Source organism: Etheostoma spectabile, chromosome 4, assembly GCF_008692095.1.
Source record: "Etheostoma spectabile isolate EspeVRDwgs_2016 chromosome 4, UIUC_Espe_1.0, whole genome shotgun sequence".
Lineage (NCBI taxonomy): Eukaryota > Metazoa > Chordata > Actinopteri > Perciformes > Percidae > Etheostoma > Etheostoma spectabile.
In genome coordinates this window covers 9,629,617-9,645,046 of record NC_045736.1, presented here as the reverse complement: position 1 = coordinate 9,645,046, position 15,430 = coordinate 9,629,617, and the positions used below count along the sequence as shown (strand labels likewise).

The 15,430-nt window shown below is 37.9% G+C and overlaps 2 protein-coding genes across 3 annotated transcripts in view; both read left to right on the top strand.

Moving 5' to 3' along the window:
- itcha (itchy E3 ubiquitin protein ligase a) overlaps positions 1–9,448 on the top strand; it is an 18,383-nt gene extending 8,935 nt beyond the window's left edge. For both annotated transcript variants that reach the window (XM_032513319.1, XM_032513320.1), the window contains 12 exons: positions 1,261–1,389; positions 1,732–1,804; positions 1,989–2,060; positions 2,173–2,261; positions 2,497–2,656; positions 3,044–3,177; positions 3,671–3,811; positions 4,217–4,337; positions 4,498–4,602; positions 4,961–5,057; positions 5,152–5,224; positions 6,729–9,448. In XM_032513319.1, the coding sequence (XP_032369210.1) occupies positions 1,261–1,389; positions 1,732–1,804; positions 1,989–2,060; positions 2,173–2,261; positions 2,497–2,656; positions 3,044–3,177; positions 3,671–3,811; positions 4,217–4,337; positions 4,498–4,602; positions 4,961–5,057; positions 5,152–5,224; positions 6,729–6,828 (1,294 nt within the window). In that variant the 3' untranslated portion in view covers positions 6,829–9,448. The remainder of the gene's footprint in view (positions 1–1,260; positions 1,390–1,731; positions 1,805–1,988; positions 2,061–2,172; positions 2,262–2,496; positions 2,657–3,043; positions 3,178–3,670; positions 3,812–4,216; positions 4,338–4,497; positions 4,603–4,960; positions 5,058–5,151; positions 5,225–6,728) is intronic.
- Positions 9,449–11,040: 1,592 nt separating this feature from the next.
- On the top strand, positions 11,041–12,817 carry pxmp4 (peroxisomal membrane protein 4). The gene is made up of 4 exons (XM_032513350.1): positions 11,041–11,303; positions 11,729–11,791; positions 11,907–12,105; positions 12,257–12,817. Exons 1-4 carry the CDS (start codon positions 11,191–11,193, stop codon positions 12,518–12,520), a joined length of 639 nt encoding a protein of 212 aa, XP_032369241.1. The 5' UTR covers positions 11,041–11,190; the 3' UTR covers positions 12,521–12,817.
- The last annotated feature ends 2,613 nt before the right edge of the window (positions 12,818–15,430 follow it).

The following is a 15,430-nucleotide window of genomic DNA, read 5'->3' as shown; positions in this document are numbered from 1 at the left end:
ACACACACACACACACACGGTGGATGCAGGAAAAACCGCAGATGAGATGTACAGGAAGACCTAAATTGAGGACAGCTACATTATTGTAGGTGCAATGTCCAATAAGTAATTTTACTATACAAACTGTATGAATATGTGTCATAGCCCAGGATAGGAAATTATGCTTTTTATGCTGGATAATGAAGTTGGGCCCCCCTACTACAGCACGTGATGACGGCGTAATGTCCATGAGTAGGCTACAATGAATAGGACAGGATAGGACCATAGAAATGCAGCAGTTCCTGTTTTTCACCTTTTTATGAGGCAAAAAAACTGGCTGGTAAAAAGTGAATGTGGCAGGTGGTCAATAAAAGTTAACTTCAGGCCCTGGTCCCTAGTTAATGAAGTACGGAAGCCCTGCTTTTTTCCTATTTTAAGGGCATGTTTTATTCAACATTTCCTGGTTCATATTCCTGTCTTTAAGCTGATGTAATTTTCTTGACCCTTACAATTAATATAAGATGTAGATTTGAGCAGGACATTCTTCTGTGTATGTTTTCAAAATAATAAATGGAGATCTTCATTGGGCAAAGGTATATTTCTTTCTTTTAATCTTTAATAATATATATTGAAAAGTAATATCAATCTGAAGAGATCTATCTGAATATCAGTCAAGTATCATGTGACCCTGTTTATACCAAGAAAACTTCAATGTTTGGAAATTCTGCTTCAGGAAAATAATTTAACAAAGGGGTGGTAGTAGCTCAGTCCATAGAGAGTTGGGTTGGGAACCGGAGGATTACTGGTTCAAGTCCCCGTACGGACCAAAGTATGGTGGTGGACTGGTAGCTGGAGAGGTGCCAGTTCACCTCCTGGGCACTGCCAAGGTGCTCTTGAGCAAGGCACCGAACCCCCAACCGCTTGGGGCGCCTTTCCATGGGCACTCTGACATCTCTCCATTAGTGCATGTGTAGGTCCTGAGCATGTGTGTGTAATTCAGGCCTGTGTGTAATAACAGAGTGAAAAGTGTAGTTTCCCCTTGAGGGATTAATAAAGTATAAAAAAATAAAAAAAATAAAAGAATACATACAAAGTTAACATTTGTTACATATAAAAGGAAAGCACAAATATAGCATAATGTTGCATATTGTAATGTCTGCTTGCACAAAATGTATATTCCCTTTTGTGAATCTTGGTTATTAATGCACCTTTTCTTTTTCAATGTACAGTTTATCTTTTAAACAATTGATGTGTATATTTATATGTTTTTGTCTTGCTCAGGCTGCTAAATGATAAGCCCCTGCCGGAGGGTTGGGAGATGAGGTTCACTGTGGACGGTATTCCCTACTTTGTAGACCACAACAGGCGAACCACAACCTACATTGATCCTCGCACGGGGAAGTCCTCACTGTAAGTTGAATACACCTCGTACAGGAGGGGCACTCACTTCAGGTCATCTGCCTTTTTACAAACTGATACTTGTCCATGAGCTGTAGCCTGAAGATTTAGATTAATTTAATTAAAATAGAATGTACTGTCCTTAAAAGCAGTCCCTTTCATATTACACAAAGTGGTTAGATTTAATTTTTAATATTCAATTTAATATAGCTACTGTAATACAATGGCAGTATAACTGCACTTTCACTTTCCAAGTCATGGATGTGAGTCAACAACGACACACGTGTGCACACATTAACTAAATGTGCTTTGTTGAATTGACATTGAAAAAGGTTCTTCTGGTCTTTTCCGCAGTGAGAATGGGCCACAGATAACCTATGTCAGGGACTTCAAAGCCAAAGTGCAATACTTTAGGTTCTGGTGTCAGGTATGTGCTGCACAACAAGTGTTGAAATACTTTATCTCCCATGATTGTTGTATCTTTCTTTATCTTTGTGCTGCTACTTTGTGGGCATTCATGTCTCTAGTACTTGAATGTGCAAAGATAAATGTTCACTGGTGTTCAAACCATTTAAAAGATTTAAAATGTAACCCCCCCCCCCCTCCCCCAGCAATTGTCCATGCCTCAGCACATTAAGATTAACGTCTCCAGGAAAACCCTGTTTGAGGATTCATTTCAGCAGGTAATCATTTCAATGTCTTATATTTCAGTTCTCTGTTTCTGTTATCTGTAATATTGTCTTGTCGATGTTTGAGGTGTGTATGTAACTTGTAATTCTTTGTCTGCAATTAAAGATCATGAGCTTTCACCCTCAAGATCTGAGGCGGAGACTGTGGATCATTTTCCCAGGAGAGGAAGGTTTGGACTACGGAGGTGTGGCCAGGTAATGTCAACTTTTTTGTTCAATGGCGTGCGTTATTGCATGACTCCTAAGGTGTGTTTTGTTCTCATTTGTATCTTTTTTGACACCACCCTCAAAAAACACAGAACCTGTTTAACATAATAATCTAAAACTAATTTCTTAATAAAAGCCCTGGCCTACAGGGTTTTGCAAACCACCCCAACCTGAATGGCCACTACCACTTAATTGTTTTTTTGTCTTGCGGTTTTATTTTCAGGGAATGGTTCTTTTTGCTCTCTCATGAAGTGCTGAACCCCATGTACTGCTTGTTTGAGTATGCTGGCAAGGACAACTACTGTCTGCAGATCAACCCCGCCTCCTACATCAACCCTGATCACCTCAAGTACTTCAAGTTCATAGGACGCTTCATTGCCATGGTAACTGCACAATGTGTCAACACAGTTACTTGTGTGCGATCAGTATTTGATCTGAATGTCATGGCATTATTACTTTAGCCCACAAAGTGGATCAAGTTGGTGTGATGCATAAAGATCACGTGTAAATCATGACTTATTTTTTAAAATCTTTTTTGAGATTTCATAATTATGAGCAGATCAGAAATATAAAATGTAAATGAAAATTATACATGTGGGCTTATAGATATGCCTTTGTAGCTCTGGCGGGAATTCATCTGTTTGTTATTGTTAACTGAAAAAAATTGTCAATCTCCTCATACTACTAGATCTAGTTTTCTACTCAATTGTATCTGACTATTGTTTTTAATACATTTGTTCACCCGACTCTCCTGCATTGTTTCTTTCTAGGCCTTGTTCCATGGCAAATTCATCGACACAGGTTTCTCCCTGCCCTTCTACAAGCGTATTCTGAACAAACCTCTGGCTCTCAAAGACCTGGAGTCCATAGATCCAGAGTTTTACAACTCCCTTATCTGGATCAAGTAGGTCTGGGGATACAAAAGTTAATGTGTGACTTGGTTGGTGGGTAGATGGACATGTAGGGTGAGAATAGCAAGGGTTGGCATGAGTAGATGGACAAGCTATCATGTTTGTCACTTAAAAATGGCATGGTGGTAATTTCTTTTCTTTTTTTTACGTGATGAGTGGAGCTTGGGTTCTTTAGAGGATTTAAAGTAAAAGTTATTCATTTTTAGAAACTCACTTATTTGCTTTTTTGTCAGGAGTTAGATTAAAGATTCATACCTTGATTATGTGTCTAAATATTCCTTAGCTTGGGAACAGTTGCTAAGTAACTAGCGGAGACTCCAAGAAGGTACTGGTGGCGGTCTGGCACATAGCCCCCTGTAAAATGTTGGATTGGCATTGTTACCTTTTTTTTGTTTTAAACAAACAAGATGTAACATCTCAACAATGTATTTGGTAACGGTATTGGTAGGTGGATTTTGTTATTGATAATGACTCTCTGGCCTGCAGGGATAACAACATAGAGGAGTGTGGTCTGGAGATGTTCTTCTCTGTTGACAAGGAGATCCTGGGGGAGGTCACCACCCATGAGCTGAAACCAGATGGAGGGAACATCCAAGTAACTGAGGAAAATAAGGAGGAATACATCAGGTACAGTTGCATCCTCTGCTAATTCTCATCCACCATTTGTCTTCAACTACCCCATTTACATTCTCTTTCATATCAAGTACGTTACACACAGCACTGATAATCTTATATAGGCCGGCTTGCAATAGTATAACACGTTGATATCTCCTACAGTCAAACTCAGACAATCTTCTAGACAGTATTGCATTGGAACCAAGTTACATTTTTAGTAGAATGACAGCATTCAAATAAATTACATATTTTAAATTAGGTATCACACTTCCTATTTGATCAAAACACTTAAAAGTTATCTTCTTCATTTTTTAAGCAGCCATGAATCTTCACTCCTTCAGTGTGTTTTATTTATTTTATTTTTTTTTAAGATTCATTTGTTTTTCATTATGTCAATCTTCATATTTCTGCACGCAGGTTGGTGGCAGAGTGGAGGCTGTCCAGAGGTGTCGAGGAGCAGACTCAAGCATTCTTTGAGGGCTTCAATGAAGTTTTGCCCCAGCAATACCTTCAATACTTTGATGCTAAGGAATTAGAGGTAGTGTAGCTGGACCTATTCTCTACCACTTTTACCAAAGCAGGAAAGTTTCGGATAGCGTTGGTCTTTCAAAAAAAGTGTTAATTCTGCAGGAGAATATGTATCCAAATTTGAGTGTGTTGTCTACACAATAAACATCTAACTTCCTCCTTGACTTTAGGTGATGCTGTGTGGGATGCAGGAGATAGACCTGATGGACTGGCAGCGCAGCACAATCTACAGGCATTATGCCCGAAGCAGCAAACAGATCCTCTGGTTTTGGCAGGTTGGTGCATACAGTCGTTCACAGACTCTTAATGCTTTGTCAAACTGAAAGGTCAAAACACCATTTGTTATTCTTCCATTTTCAGTTTGCTCTTTTTCCTATAGTAAATTAATAATAGTAAGTAACAGTTTGATGTTGTCTGAAGATTTAATTTCTCTTAATCTCGTAACTGAGACCTTTTTTGTATTGGATCGGTTTTTTTTGCTGTCATTTCAGAGACTGAGTCTTCACTGGGTCCAAAGCTTTTACAAAACTCTTAGTAAAGTTTAGAGACTTGTAAATTTAGGAAAATTATATGTATATATATTTGCTTATAAGGATTTGCTAAGTGGTGTTAACCAAACTGATCTGTTGACAGTTTGTGAAGGAGATGGATAATGAGAAGAGGATGAGACTGCTGCAGTTTGTCACAGGAACCTGTCGCCTTCCTGTGGGTGGCTTTGCTGACCTGATGGGTACGCATAATAGACAGATACACACTGACACACTGTGTATCACACCAGAATGGACTTCTTGACTTCATTTTCTTTATGCTTTTTATTAATATAGGAAGCAACGGCCCTCAAAAGTTCTGCATTGAGAAAGTGGGCAAAGAGAACTGGCTTCCACGAAGCCACACATGGTAAGGCCAGTTATTTTACTAAGTCTAGGGCTGCACGATTATGGCCAAAATTATAATCCCAATTATTTTGATCAATATTTAAATCATGATTAATTACCATGATTATTTGTGGATTTTTACCCCAAAAAAATTATTGTCACATGGACTATTTATAACTGCTGCCACATCCATATTGTGCTAGAGATCTTCTGCTAGTCCAGGACTAAAAATCATGTCTCTGTATTTTTTGGCTGAATTGCAAATTATTTTTTATTTTGTATTTTTTTTTAAACAAAGTGGGCTAAATGTTCAGTTTAAGGTCAAAGCCACTTTTGACAAGCTCTTTTATTAAAACAGATTGGGATTAAAATAAAATGCTAAGACTCGGTTTCCTTCCCTATTCAAAATATACAACTGCAACACATGTAAATAAAAATTATCTGAAATAAATAGCCGAGGACATATTTAAAGCTGCTGTCGCCGCTGTGTCTCTTCATGTTGCCGTGGAGCCGTGTGTGAGTGAATGGGGGCGTGGCTATGCGGAGAGTAAGAGGAGAGATACGCAGACACGGCTTTACAGAAGAAATAGGCCATGTAACGCAAAATTAAACCATATTGATATAAACAACATTGCTTCATTTGTGGAGAGGCAGCGGATGCGGAGGACAATAGGTGCGACCTCGGAAAGATGTAAGTCGCACCCTAGAGCCCTGTGAGCTAACAGACACTAACTAGCTCTGATCACTGCTGTTGTCTGAAAAACAACACAGACGGGACAAAATGTTGCGTTTACTAGTAAACTGGTAAACCTTGTGACCGACGTATGACCGACTGCTATCTGTTGAGGAATTTTCCTCCCGTTACTCTGTCCTCTGTGACTGTCTCCATCTAGAAACGAGGCTGCGAGGTGGAGGGAACAGCTCTGACTGGCACATGATCAGACAGTGGTTTACGGAGCGGTAGATGGGCTTTGCAAAAAAAGCCCGGAGTGTTCTATAAACGGAATGACGCATTTAAAATATCTCTCAATTACGCAAATTTAATTGTGGTGAGCCAAAATTGTGATTAAAATTTAATCAATTGTCCAGCCCTAACGTAAGTCCCCAGTGGTATTTAACTTTATGACCAAACCCTCTTAGTCATTTCTGATTCAACCAGTCACAAGCATTCCTTTTATTGTTGGACTTTAATTTGACATTTAAAGTGGCATTTCATGTTTTTTTTAGAATGCATTGCTCCTTGAGTAATACAGTTTACAGTGTTTGTTTAGCAGATGCTTTTATGCAGCGTCATGTGAAACTAGTGTAGCAGTGAAGTAAGTGAACATTTCTCACCAGATAAGTCAGAATTTCATAAATGACCCTGGACAGATTTTTCAGCTGTTATGTCAAAATCTTTTTAATAAGGATTGAAGCACTTAGTTTCATTTATGTGCGTAAAGAGATTTAAGGTAAGAATGTTGGACATATCCAATACATTTCTGTTATGTGAAGTCATCTAGCTTCTTTCTCTTTTCTCCATGTAGCTTTAATCGTCTGGACCTCCCTCCTTATAAGAGCTATGAGCAGCTAAAGGAGAAGCTGATGTTTGCCATAGAAGAGACCGAAGGCTTTGGGCAGGAGTAACGCAACAAGAGCAGGAGGATTGGATGCAAGATCCATTTCAGGCAAGAGCAATGGATTCTCCGATTTTCCTTGCAGTCAGAAGCTGCTTATAAACTGGTAGATGGACATACACATCTTGATTTTCTCATAAACATGTTTAGCAACAATTGTTTACAAGCTTTTTTTTTGTCACTAATTTATTTTGCAAGAAATCTGTGAATCCCCATCAATCTGTTTCACTTGTCACCTACATGATCCACCTGAATCAAGCTGTTGTCCCTTCGCCCTGGTCTGCCCACTATCAGGCGATGGAGGTAGAAGACATGCCTTTCTCACCCTATCCTGTCTGCACTCGCTGCACAAGTGCAAATTTCTTCACATGAATCTGTGTTGTAGTAACTTCCTAAGAGCCGCGTTGTGGGTCTATGCACTAGAATTGGTCATTTTAGAGAAAAGAACTATATTTGTGCATTTTGACTTAAAGTAAGAAAGGTTCATATCTAAAAGTAACATCAAAGGCACATATATGGTTTGAGGCTTTTCAGACTCAACTTTTAGGTTGGATGAATGGACGGAGTATTTTTTGTTAACAGCTGACTGACTGGACTGGATCTCCTAGCACATACGCAGTTTCTTTATTAACTTTGATATATATGATCATGATAATTTCTCCTTTTCTGACAGGTTGATTTCTTAACTTTTATAATAAGTTGAAACTTTGAACTAGTTTGCACATAGTTATGTAAGCAGTAAGCTGTTTGTGATTGTTCTTAAGAGAGGTTGTATTTTTATGTGCAATAGTTTTGTAGAAAACAATTTTGCCAATAATAGAGCCAAACAGTGATTTGTTTGATCATTTTATAACACTTGTAACACTGGTAAGTTTCAGCATTTACTATTGATTTCAATTCTCAATATGAAAAAGAGAGCCTTTGCATATTTGCAAGTCTATGGTGAAACAGGTTTGGTTGTGATTTTAATTTGAAAACGTTGCCTTCCCAAAATAATCTGTGCTGTATGCAATATCAGCCTATTTGACCATGAATGGTCAATGCCACTTCCAGTCTGGCAGACTGAAAAAAATGGTCTTTTCTTGATAATTCTGAACTGTTACTAATGAAGTGGGAGCTTTAGGATTTACTTTGTAATAGAGAACAATGATTGTTGTTGTTGAATAATATCCTATTCCCACTGAAAGGTAGCCAAGTCTTTAGTTGTCCAGAAATTAAGTATTATCCTAGATCAATAACGAAGATACTGATACCTGACTGTTTCAATGTGTTTAGTGACTAATGCCGTTTGTGTAAATATATTTACAAAATAGACTATGTGTTTAATATCTGAATACAGTTATTTTATCTAAGCAGTTGACCCCTTAAAAGTTGCAGGCATAAGTTGATAATTGAGATTAGAATTAATGTAATACAAGTGGCCCTAGTTTTATAGGGTGTTAGGTATTCCGATTTGTACAGTAGTATTTTAGCACATTTCATGTCTTTTCCAAAAATACCTCTGCTATCATCAAACTTTAAAGTTGTTGGTTTTTTTTTTTTTAGTATCGGGTAGAGTATCACTTTAAGAAAATGACAATGGAACCAATCTACCAAAGGATTTTATTTTTTTTATTTTTGTTTGTTAACCATTTGACTCTAAAGTCTAAATAGTCACCAAGTGGAATCAGTTCTTAAAATCCCCTAAATGATTACACATTTTACATCAATTGTCACTATTTGTTGGTTGTCCTTTATTATATTAGTGGGTAACACTGTGAGGTGCAAAGAGGTAGCTTATCTACTTTAATCTTACATACAAAATTTTAACAGAATTTCAATTTGTAAAGTGATATTTTTTAACGTGTCAAAGTGTGCGTGCATGTGCGTGCGTGCGTGCGTGTGCGTGCGTGCGTGTGCGCGCATGGTGTTAATTATCTGGTATCATTTGAATGTGTATCCCAGATCAATGAAACATTTTAATTACTAAAACAGTTTCAGCAAATTCACTACAAGTTCTTAGTAAAAGTAATAGAACATATCCATAAATGTTGCTCATGAATTTGCCCAAGTATGAAACATGTAGCTGTATGCCATTTATGACTTTACTCTTAATTGTGTCATTTGTTTCACATTATGTCACCTTTTTCCCCTTACTGGCAGTAATATATATATATATATATATATATATATATACACACACAACTCAGTGTGTACCTACAGGTGTGCAGCCTTGTGAAGAGATTATGTTAAAAAAGAAAAAACATTTTGATAAAAACGTTTAATATTAATAAATAATAGATTAAAATATTTACTGTTAAATATTTTAACAGATTACAGCTAATAATATAACACCTTGACACTCCCAACTGGTTGAATTAACCACTTCACTGTTTAATCACCGCTCTGTTCGAGCTCACGGAGCCGTTAAATGTATAGAAATATGCAATGTAGTGTTTTAGTTGTACTGATTGCATTGTAAATCATGTTTATAGTGTAATCACTGTTTTATTTTTTTGAAGCTCTAACTTTTTGGATAAGTGCAAGTCAAGGTTGAACACTATTTATTTGAAGGATGGGTTTCATGTAACAATAGACTGGATTGATTGAGAAAACCGTAATAAAATGATTTTGAACACTGGGCTCCTGCATGACACTTTGGAAGTTTTTTGCATTTGTAGACAATATCCTACACAGAATTTATTACAATTTCTTTAAAGTCCACAACATTAGAATGCTGCTTACACATGAATGCAACAGTAGCAATAATCTTAGCATACAATAATACAGTATAAAAATCTGAAAGGCATTTTGCATGAATGCATTTACTTTTGATATTTTGAGTTTACATTGCTGTTGCTACTCAAAATACTATAAAATAATATTGTAACATTTTGAATGCATTACTTTTAATTTGTGCTATTACTACTTTTACCTAAGTAAAGGATGTGAAAACCTACTCAACTAAGGGTATTGTACTTTCTTGATGTTTTCTTCTGTGATGAAAGAGACTTTTGTGCAAAGCACTTCAAGTACTGTTTTAATGTATGACTCTTGCACTGAAAATGGGTGTTGGCTTGGAGAATGTACCATACTGTGAGTGTGTACTCCCTTAAATTGGCGCTATTCTAATTATGGCCTGTCTTTGGCTCCGTTTTTAAATTTCCTTAAACTCACTTACATAATACAATAGGTAAATGACTAATGCAATTATCAGTTACCACAGTTGGGTATGTAGCCAAACTGCACAGCCACAGCCACAGTAAATACAGTAACAACATGCTTTTTAAGCAGTACTCCTAAGCCTACATTATTCAATACATTCACACAGCAAATGAAGAAACAAGTTTAATTTTTTTCATAAATAGAGATTGGCATGGTTTTATTTCAGTAAGACTAATAGCCGGTTTGATTTGCATTGAGAGATGATTTTATGGAAAGTATCCCATGCCAATCTCTAGATATGGTGAAGGGTATGTGATGATGGGGGCTATTTTAATTCCAAAGGCCAAGGGAACTTTATCAGGATGCATAGTATCCTGATCCATGAAATAACTGGCCTTCAAAAAAAAAAATCTGCCTGTCTCTATAGGAATTTAACATAGGGGTGTGTACACTTATGCCCCCTGTATTTTAAGGAAGAACATTTATTTATTTACAATACATTATTCATTCACAAAGAAAATTGGTGTCCTTAAAGGTTAGATTTTACCTAATTTTTTTAATTAAGGCATTAAGATAAATTTCCAAAACATGATTTTTGTATTCCTCTTTTTAGTCAACTTAAGCATGGGCATGTGAACTTATGAGCACCGCTGTAACAGCAATATCATATCGGATGTTGTGCTGTTGTAGGCCTTCTGAATATTATCATGACTGATTATCGTCAGCTCGGCCTGCCGTCTCATGCCTACGACTAAATCCCACCTGTGATTGTGGTATTGCTTGATAAGTAGTGTTCTCAGTTCTGAAACAGAATATATATCCATATGCTTATAACATTCCCTCGGGTGCTCTCGGTGTCATCCATAACATATTTCCCAATTCGCTGTCTATGGAGCAGTCTCAGACTTTATACAACTTGATGACATCACAAATTTGAGTTTAGTGGAGTTTTGGGAGAGAGTTATCAATGTTGACTAATATTTTTGGACTGTCTTAGTCCGTTGGAATAACATGTAGGCTTTACATTAAAAAAGTAGTTCCCCTTTAATATACTGTAGGCTCCTAACCATGATGATCCCGACCTGTGAGAGGCAGCAATGTGCCGCAAGGCATCCAGTCTACCGGAAATCAGAAGAAGAAGACGAAGAAGAATGCTTTTTCGCTGTGACGTAAACCTATCATGATAATCCTATGGTTTTGTCTCCTGTCAGCTGTATGATTGAAAGTCATGGCAGGTCCTGATCTGACAAAAACGCTTCTGTATACCGTCAATAATCTGCTGCAGCAAGAGAAGTACAAAGCGGCATTGGCAGTGTTGAAAGGATTCAGAAACGGCGCCGTGTGAGTTAAAACACCCACAACAGTAACTTAGCTAGCTAGCCGGCTGCTAAGCTACCATAGTTTACTTCTTTAGCTACCACGCAGCTAGCTAGTAGCTAACGTTAACCCTGTCGTACATCTGGTCTTACATGACTTACTATGGTTTTATTCACTGTAGTATTACAGTGGTGGCTGCCTTTAGCTGCCTGGTGCCACCGGGGTAACTTAAGGCAACACATAGTATTAGTTTTAGCAACACATAGTATTAGTTTTAGCAACACATAGTATTAGTTTTAGCAACACATAGTAGTAGTTTTAGCAACACATAGTAGTAGTTTTATTGACCATACTACAAGCACTGAGGACGTTTAATCTTATTTTGTAGCCAAATGTGTTTTCAGACAGCACTGACATTATAACGTTAGTGTATTTTTATTTCTTCTCAGTTATGGGGCCAAAATCAGAGCACCACACGCTCTGGTAATGACATTTCTGTTTAGAAGTGGCAGGTAAGGCTTTGAGATTTAATGTTTTTAAACATCCCCACCCCCAAAAATCAGTATATTGCTAGTACAATATTCACCACGTCTCTTATTCTGAACAAGTTGCTCTTCTCTCTGATAGTTTGAAGGGCAAGCTCAAAGCCATTTTAAAGGCCACGTACACCCACTCCCGCAACCTGGCATGCTTTGTGTTTACGTACAAAGGACTGCAAAACTTGCAGGAGAAGTGCCAGGGGAAAAGTTTGCAGTTTCACTCCTTTCTGGCTGCATGTGTTGGAGGATGGTTAGTGTTTGGTGATAACAACAACATCAACAGCCAGGTATGATACGCCTGTAGTCCAGAAATTGCCCCTGTTTTGTCATACCTGCTCTGTCCTTTATCCTATTTGTACATTACCAAGCCCATCATCATAAACCCAACCGACTGTAATTGCTCCCTACAATGTGTTCAAACTCTCCGCTCTCCTCTAGATCAACATGTACTTGCTGTCCAGGATCCTGTTCGCCCTGTCTCGGCTGGCTGTAGAGAAAGGTTTTATCCCCCAGCCCAAACATGACCCTTTCCCACTCTTCGCCACCCTGGTGTGGGGTATTGTCTTGTGGCTGTTTGAGTATTACCCTCATACCCTCCAGCCCTCCCTGCAGTCCTCAATGAACTACCTCTACCATGACAGCAATGTGTGGCATGATATAACCGACTTTCTTGTTTATAATAAGCCAAGGACTGCTGCATAGACATGAAGTTTTAGTTTTCTTCACAATGGACCAGCTCTCTACAATACAGGAAAATCAGTATTATTATTTTTTATAATTATTAATATTCCATATATTGTTGAATGTTGCCTTTTTAAAATTATTGTTAGATTATAGTTTTAATTGTAGGACTTCATTTGGTTTGTTAATGTTTGATTCATTGACATTTGCGTATCTTGTGTGCCAACTTGCATAACATTATTATTAAACAAAATCTGTTTTAAATAACCACATCTGTATCTACCTAGTATGATTTTTTTTTTTCCCGATTTTAATTTTCTAGGTATATTTCACTAAAGGCAGCTGCCACAGAATAAAAGAAAAAGTTGTTCAATGTGAAACAGGCTGAAATGCTTTTATGTGTTGTGAACCTGCTAAAACACAAAGACACAAACATTTCAACATCAGCTACATCAGAACCAAGTGATTTGGTATAATATAAGAACGTTTCTTCTGTATAACACCAATTAATAAAACTAAAATAAGGCCGTATTTAAAAAATTGCAGCCGTAATTTTTTTAGTATGAAGAGCCATTGCACGACAGCTTCTTTTTCTACAAAGCGGTATCCAGGTTATGTTGAAGACAACCTGAACAGTCAGTCAGCTAAATGTCAAGCATGCATTAAAGATATAAAATCATGGAGGATCTACAATTTTCTGATGTTAAACTCAGACAAAACTGAAGTTATTGGGCTGGGCCCTAAACGCCTCTGAACCTCATTATCCAAAGATATAGTTACTCTGGATGGAGTTGCCATGGCCTCCAGCACTACTGTCAGAAATCTAGAAGTTAAAGTATACTTGATCAGGATATATTCTTTAACGCCCACTTTATACAAACCCTAAGAACAGGCTTTTTTCACCTTTGAAACATTGCCATAATTAACACATTCTGTCTCAAACATGAGGCTGAAAAACTAGTCCATGCATTTGTTCCTTCCAGGCTGGACTGCTGTAATTCCTTATTAGTTTGCTCAAATAAGTCCCTTAAGACTCTCCAGCTGATCCAGAATGCTGCAGCGCGTGTTCTGACAAGAACTACGAAAAGAGACCACATTTCTCCTGTATTAGCTTCCCTCCATCGGCTTCCTGGAAAATCCAGGATCGAATTTAAAATCCTTCTCCTGACCTACAAAGCTCTAAATGGTCAAGCACCATATTATCTTGAAGAGCTCTCAGTGCCTTATTGACCCACTAGAGCACTGCGTTCCCAGAATTCAAAGTTACTTGTGGTTCCTGGAGTCTCTAAAAGTAGAATGGGAGCCAGAGCCTTCAGCTATCAGGCTCCTCTCCTGTGGAACCAGCCTCCGGTCTGGGTTCAGGAGGCAGACACCGTCACCACATTTAAGGGTAAACTAAAACTCTCCTCTTTGATAAAGCTTATAGTTAGGGAGTGAGGAGTCACAGCGTCCGCCTAGCCCGGCCCACCTGCCCTTCATCATAGTCTTCAGATTCCACATAATCAAAGTAGAGGGAGGCAGGACAGTACATCCTGATGTGGTTGGAGATAGTTCTAGTTCTAGCCCGACCAGGCTCCTCTCCTTAACCTGTCTCTCTTAATTATGCTGGTATAGTTTTAGACTGCCGGGGGACTTCCTATTCCACAATGAGCTCTTCTCTCCTCTCTCTTTCCATTTGTGTCCCAGAAATGCTTGTTACTAACTTAGCTCTGGGGAGCTTATTCCCCAGAGTCATTATGTTCTTTTTCACCCTGCATGTTTCCATGGATTAGGGTGGCACCATAGCCATGGTTTCAGCTGTTGCCATGGTCCTGCTACGCACTGCTGTGCCCTGTAACGCCCTGCAGTGCCCTTCTATGCCATGAACTACTACAACTACTATTTCTAGTCACTGTTCCATTATCTTTTACTGTGACTGTTATTGCCACTATTCATTACCCCCTACACCCCCAACCAGCACCGTCAGACACCGCCTACCAAGAGCCCGGGTCTGTCCGAGGTTTCTTCCTAAAGGGGAGTTTTTCCTTGCCACTGTCGCACTAAATGCTTGCTCTTTGGGGAATTACTAGAATTGTAAATTATAGAGTGTGGTCTGGACCTATTCTATCTGTAAAGTTGCTTGATATAACTGTTGTTATTTGATACTATAACTAAAATAGAATTGAATTGAATATGGAGTATTCTGTGTTGTAAGCAAACACTGTTACTCAGCGTGTTATTACTAATGGTCTAACACTGAAATCTTTAAGCCAGTAAGCTCCACTCTGTTGCACCTGCACAAGAAATACCGGATGTGCATGTAGAAGTTATTCTAAACATACTAATTTTTGTGCTTGTTTAAAAGCCAAAGGTGTGCCATAATCAAAGGCTTAGCACAACATTCTTGACCCTGTATTACCTTGTGTACAAATGATTCACTCAACTATGGCACAGTGCCTTATAGTGCAATATCAAGTTCTATACTGGTTTTTTTTTTCTGACTTTTAAGTATTTTATTTTTATGCTGCTTTTGGCTAGTACTACGTTTAAAAGGGAAATATTGTTCATCTAACTCAAGTCTTCTTATTTTATTTGAACATTATAGTTATTAGCAGATTAAAGCATTACATATGAAACATGATCAGCATTCACTATGTGATGGAATGTTTTAGGATAAATTGGCCAACAGTATCTAATATTAGCTTAGTCTTGGCCAGCTACAACATCTGAATTCTGCTTACATATTAATGCAACAGTGTACAAAATTAAACATACTAAATTAGACTTTGAAGGGGGTATTCTGCATTGATACTTTTACTTCTGTACTTAAGTAAAACTTCAGAGGTATGACTTCTACTTTGTGGAGCTTAAATAAAGAGTATGAGTATTTATTCAGCCTCTGGTTGTTATGCCTTATGTTGCCTTATGAAAAAGAACAAAAGACATAGATAT

Excerpts from the sequence above, each read along its gene's own strand:
- pxmp4 (XM_032513350.1), top strand. The coding sequence starts at position 11,191 with ATGGCAGGTCCTGATCTGACAAAAACGCTTCTGTATACCGTCAATAAT. Across the intron at positions 11,304-11,728 it reads GGATTCAGAAACGGCGCCGT|TTATGGGGCCAAAATCAGAG; the intron begins GTGAGTTAAAAC and ends ATTTCTTCTCAG. Across the intron at positions 11,792-11,906 it reads TTTCTGTTTAGAAGTGGCAG|TTTGAAGGGCAAGCTCAAAG; the intron begins GTAAGGCTTTGA and ends TCTCTCTGATAG.